This window comes from Osmia bicornis, chromosome 1 (assembly GCF_907164935.1).
Source record: "Osmia bicornis bicornis chromosome 1, iOsmBic2.1, whole genome shotgun sequence".
Taxonomy (NCBI): domain Eukaryota; kingdom Metazoa; phylum Arthropoda; class Insecta; order Hymenoptera; family Megachilidae; genus Osmia; species Osmia bicornis.
In genome coordinates this window covers 306,074-312,915 of record NC_060216.1, presented here as the reverse complement: position 1 = coordinate 312,915, position 6,842 = coordinate 306,074, and the positions used below count along the sequence as shown (strand labels likewise).

The following is a 6,842-nucleotide window of genomic DNA, read 5'->3' as shown; positions in this document are numbered from 1 at the left end:
GCTACGTATCCAAAGCCTGGAGATACTCCAAGGTAGTGTTCATCCCGAAACCAGGGAAGGACAACTATGACCTTGCCAAGTCGTACAGACCCATCAGCCCTACCTCTTTCATGCTTAAAACGCTGGAGAGGCTGGTTGATAGGTACATAAGAGACGAGGTCTTGGTCAGCAAACCACTGCACCCCTCTCAACACGCGTATCAAAACGGCAAATCCACCGAGACGGCACTTCATAAACTGGTAGGTTTAATTGAAGGCGCGCTGTCGAACGGTGAATCCGCCCTCTGCATCTTCCTCGACATGGAGGGGGCGTTTGATAACACCCCTCACGATGCTATACAGGAAGCTGCGAGGAGATGTAACATTAAGGATTCCGTCGTAAGATGGATCCACAACATGCTGACCAATAGAATAGCCACAGCAAGCCTGGGAGAAGAGACGGTGAGGGCCGACGTCGCAAGGGGCTGCCCGCAGGGAGGAGTCCTGTCCCCACTGCTGTGGACCCTCGTGGTTGACGAACTCATACAAACACTCACCACGGAAGGCTTTGAGGTTAAGGGTTACGCCGACGACCTTTCTATTACGGTCAGAGGCAGACACCCGCTGGATTTAGCGAGGAGATTGCAAAAGGCCATCACACTCGTAGAATCTTGGTGTCGATCACACTCGCTCTCGGTCAACCCGAGCAAAACGGAGTTGGTCCTATTCACAGAGAGACGACGCTTTTACTTTAAGGCTCCTCATCTTTTTGGGACGCAACTACAACTCCCAGATGAGGTAAAATATCTAGGTGTAATACTAGATAAAAAACTCACCTGGAAGAACCACGTGAACAGGCAGACCCAGAAAGCAATCAGCACCTACTGGGCCTGCCGCAGAATGTTTGGCCCCACATGGGGACTCAAACCAAGGATGGTCAGGTGGATATACCAGGCCATCCTTGAACCTGTCATAACATACGCCTCGATTGTGTGGTGGACCTCCATGAAGAGGGGAGCACACAGAAGGGCTATAGAAAGAATATACCGAATAGCGTTGCTGGGGAACAGGTGCACTCCCCACCACGCCCACTATGGCAATGGGTGCGCTGCTCGATATCAAGCCACCCCATCTAACAGTGATGGCAACGGCTTGGAGAGCGGCCATCCGCCTCCATCAAGCTGAAGAATGGTCCCCGGCGAGCGGCGGGCACACCGAGATCCTCAGAGATCTGGGTTCGGAGTTAATTCTGACCCAAGGTGGAGACCGCTGCAAGACGGAGTACCTCTTCAGACGAGAATATGATTTAATCCTCCCAGATAGGGAGAAATGGCTGGAGGACCCAAACGGCATTCTGACTCCGGGGGGTCTGGTCTGGTTCACAGACGGCTCCAAGACCGGATCTGGCACCGGAGCCGGGATTGCGGGGGACAGCCCAAGAGTCGAAATGACCCTCAAACTGGGCCACCACGTTACAGTCTTCCAAGCAGAAGTGTTTGCCATCTGGGCCTGCGATAAATATAATTTGGAAGGGCCCACTCAGGAAAACACATCTATATCTGCAGTGACAGCCTGGCCGCGCTTAGAGCCCTCCACAAAGTGGAAATTGGGTCGAAGCTAGTCAAGGACTGTGCACTGACTTTGAGACAGCTATCTCTGAACAACAGAGTTAAGCTGCTATGGGTACCAGGTCACGCTGGTATCCCAGGCAACGAGAGGGCCAACGAACTGGCACGACTGGGGGCGACAAGCTCCCAGCCATGCCATGAGTACCCCATTGGCGTCTCAACCTATGCGTTGAAAGGCCTAGCTAAGGACTGGTTAAACCAGGAATTCACCAGGCTCTGGCATAACGCAAACGGTATGAGACACACGAGGGCCCTACTTGAGGGACCGTCACAAAAGCTGGGTGACACCTTAACCCACCTGGACAGGGCGCAACTGCGCATGCTCGTGGGCCTAGTGACAGGACACTGGTACACGAGGAAACACCTCGCGCGCATGGGACTCACAGAGGAGTCGACATGCCCGTGGTGCGAGGAGGGGGACGAAACACCTGTCCACGTACTCCTAAGATGCAGGGAACTAAGGGCCCTTAGAGGATCAATCCTGGGGACCTTGGAACCCTCATCATTAAGCATTTCGGCTGACCTGGTGCGGGTGCTTCTAAATCTTGCAACAGAAGCCCAGCTGCCAAGGTACAGCCAGTAAGGAGGCTGCCTAGCGGCCCGGGTACAATGGTCCCCAAGGACTGAGTGCCCGACTAGCCTCAACTAACAATAAAAATAATAATATAAATAATAATAAATAATAAAAAATAAAAATGGGAGAATCTGAGAACAATTGTAAGTATTATTTCAACTTTAATAATGACAAAAGAGTTCAAGAAAATTTATAAGACTATGGAAAATGCATATATTGCATGATTCAGAAACATGCCTGTAATATATATATACATTTCTTTTTTTTCTCTTTCAGATGAAAAGATGGTGAGATATGTTCAGCTGCTGCTGCAGCAGCAGCATGAGCAGCACCAAGTGCAGATGCAGCAGCTGCAGGAACAGCAGCGTCAACAATTGTAGCAACCGAGGGAGGAGCCCCTCCCTCAGGTGCAAGAGATGGAGAAGCAGGAAGAAGCGAAGCCACCGAGAGGTATGTATTACAGATTCTTTTTTATACTATGAATTATTGCCTCGTACAGAGGAATACAATATTGCCCTTATCAGAACATCTTTGTTGTTCAATATAAGGGCAAACATTTATAATAATAATATTTTAATAAAAAAAAACATATCTGATAATTTCAATTTTTATACATTACAGAAAGAGGAGTCGCGGCAGGGCGATCAAGGCGCCTAAGGGGGTACCGGGGGGGTCAGGGTAGGGGGAAGGGTAATAAGGGGAAGGGGCGGAAGGGGAAGGGAAAGGGGGGAGGGGAAATTTTGTTAATTTATGTTTTTATTAAAAAAAATATTTATTATTAAAGTGATTTAAAAACATGTTATTCGGTGTTCTGCTTTTTTATTTTTATTAACTACCAGTACTTGATCCTTACTAAACCATTGAGAACGAAATGTAACCTTACGGCATCCTACAAATATTGTTCGTTTCTCTAATTCCACTAAAAAGTGTGAAATAAAATAATTTTTAACAAAAAAAAAATCCGACTTCGAAATGCACTAAAAAGTATAAAATAATTTCCATTTCATTTATATCTGTATTCCACAGCTATTAATACAATCTACTTAATCATTAAATAGGATACTAAATATATTTCAAACTATTCGGAGGTGGCGCAAAATTAAAAATACCCGAACAAACGGTGCTGCCAATAACGATTTGATTGTGTTGTGGCAAACTTGGTAATTAATAAGTCGTAAGAGAAAAATTATAGGTCCGGCTGAAAACATTTGTAATTGTAACGATTGCATCAGAAATTGGCAACACTCCTGATGTACATGCACTATATTGCAGTTCACGAGAGACCATACTTAATTCGCGCCGCTCACCAGGTCTAGAGAGATTTTTAATAACGTGTGTTATTCCCTTCTCCAGTTTGCTTCTTATTATACTTTGTGATCATATAAATGGTGGGCAGAAATATATGACGTACGATAACTGATAACCGGTGATGATATTTTAAAGTTTCGCGATACAATGAAATTCCTATTATCAGTCGCCAAAAAAACTGATGTGAACGTAGAGTAAGAAGCAAGCTGTAAAGGGCAATCACACGCACTATTAAAAATCTCCCTAGACCTCAGTAGGTCACTAGCTGCGAGAGTTAAGTGCGGTCACTCGTGAAATGCAGTATAGTTAATTCGTAATGGGTATATTGATTCCCATTGAATATTGTTTACTTGAAATTATAAAATGAGTCATTTGTCACTCATTGCCGACACCTGAACTAGGATCTTCCTAGAAGAGGAAAAGTTTTTAATTTTGCGCCGCCTCCGAAAAGGTTGAAATATATATAGAATCCTATTTAACGATCATGTAGATTGTATTAATAGCTGTGGAATACAGATATCAATGAAACGGAAATTATTTTATACTTTTTAGTGCATTTCAAAGTCGGATTTTTCTTTTTTTTTTAAATTATTTTATATCTAATGTAGATATAGTAATAACGATACTGTTATTATATGTACATTGATCCGTGGGAAGGGATCAGTATATTACATTATATCTTATGTAGATATAGTAATAATGATATTGTTATCAAATCTGCATAGATGTGTGCGAAGGAATCAGTATATTACAATAGATCTAATGTAGATATAGTAATAATGATATTGTTATTAAATGTATATTACATATCTAATGTGGATATAGTAATAACGATACAGGTTTTATATGTACATTGATTTGTGGGAAGGGATCAGTATATTATATTTTATCTGATGTAGAAATAGTAATAATGATATGGTTATTAAATGTTCATTACATATCTAATGTAGATATAGTAATGACGATACTGTTATTATATGTACGTTGATCTGTGGGAAGGGATTAGTATAGAACATTATATCCAATGTAGATATAGTATCCACAATGTTGTTATCAAATGTACATTGATCTGTGGGAAGGGATAAGTATATTACATTATATCTAATGAAGATATAGTAATAATAAAATTGTTATTAAATGTACATTGCTCTGTGGGATTAAATCAGTATATTACATTATATCTAATGTAGATATGTAATAACGATACTGTTATTATATGTACATTGATCTGTAGGAAGGGATTAGTATATTACATTATACCCAATACAGATATAGTATCAACGATGTTGTTATCAAATGTTCATTAATATGTGGGAAGCGATCAGTATATCACATTATATCTAATGTATATATATGTATAATAACAGTATCGTTATTACTATATCTACCTTGGATATAATGTAATATACTAGTCGCTTCCCACAGATCAATGCATAGATTGTAACATTATCGTCATTACTATATCTACATTAGATATGTAATAAACATTTGATAACAATATCATTAATGCAATATCTACATTAGAACAACCGTAATATACTGATTCTTTCCCACAGATCAATGTACATTTGATAACAATATCATTATTACTATATCTACATTAGATATCTAATAATCATTTAATAACAATATCATTATTACTATACCTACATTAGATATGATGTAATATACTGATCCCTTCCCACCAATCAATGTACATATAATAACAGTATCGTTGTTACTATATCTACATTAGTTATGTAATATACATTTAATAACAATATCATTATTACTATATCTACATTAGATAAAGTATAATATACTGATCCCTTCCCACAGATCAATGTACATTTCATAACATCATCGTTCATACTATATCTATATTCGATATAATGTAATATACTAATCCCTTCCCACAGATCAATGTACATATAATAACAGTATCGTTATTACCATATCTACATTAGATATGTAATATACATTTAATAACAATATCGTTATTACTATATCTACATCAGATTTAATTGAATATACTGATTTAATCCCACAGACCAATGTACATTTAATAACAATAGCATTATTACTATATCTACATCAGATGTAATCTAATATACTGAAATAATCCTACAGACCAATGTACATTTAATAACAATATCATTATTACTATATCTTCATTAGATATAATGTAATATACTGATCCCTTCCCGCCGACAATGTACATATAATAACAGTATCGTTATTACTATATCTGCATTAGATATGTAATATAGATTTAATAACAATATCATTATTACTATATCTTGATTAGATATAATGTAATATACTGATCCCTTTCCACAGATCAGTGTACCTATAACAACAGTTTCGTTATTACTATATCTGCATTAGATATGTAACATACATTTAATAATAATATCATCATTAATATATCTACATCAGATGTAATTTAATATACTGATTTAATCCCACAGTCCAATGTACATTTAATAACAATATCAATATTACTATATCTACATTGGATCTAATGTAATATACTGATTCCTTTGCACAGATCAATGTGCATTTGCTAACAATATCGTTATTAATATATCTACATCAGATGTAATTTAATACACCTATTTAATCCCACAGACCAATGTACATTTAGTAACAATATCATTATTACTATATCTACATTAGATATAATGTAATATACTGATCCCTTCCCACAGATCAATGTACATATAATAACAGTAACGTTATTACTACATCTACATTAGATGTGTAATATACATTAAATAACAATATCATTATTACTATGTCTATATCATGTGTAATTTAATATACTGATTTAATCCCACAGACCAATGCACATGTAATAATAATATCATTATTACGATATCTACATTGGATCTAATGTAATATACTGATCCCTACCCACAGAACAATGTACATTTGATAACAATATCATTATTACTATATCTGCATTAGATATAATGTAATATACTGATCCCTTCCCACAGATCAATGTACATTTGATAACAACATCGTTGATACTATATCTACATTGGATATAATGTAATATACTAATCTCTGCCTACAGCTCAATGTACATATAATAACAGAATCGTTATTACTATATCTATGTTAGATATAATGTAATATACTGATTTGTTCCTACAGACCAATGTTCATTTAATAACAATATCATTGTTACGTCCCACCTTACGGGTGGTTATTTTTCTGTTACTACGATCTTTTGGGTTCTGCCGATTTAAACGCTAAAGCGTACCTTGACCTTCCTTGCGGGTAATGTAGGATGCAGGATGGGGCGTTCAGTAATTGCTTGTACACGTATAAGAGTCTTTAATAATTATATTCTCTTTGCGATGGTTA

General features: G+C 37.8%; 1 protein-coding gene across 1 annotated transcript; it reads left to right on the top strand.

The window, feature by feature from the left end:
* The first annotated feature begins 1,071 nt into the window (after window positions 1-1,071).
* On the top strand, window positions 1,072-2,189 carry LOC114881652. The gene is made up of 2 exons (XM_029198492.2): window positions 1,072-1,472; window positions 1,544-2,189. Exons 1-2 carry the CDS (start codon window positions 1,072-1,074, stop codon window positions 2,187-2,189), a joined length of 1,047 nt encoding a protein of 348 aa, XP_029054325.2.
* The last annotated feature ends 4,653 nt before the right edge of the window (window positions 2,190-6,842 follow it).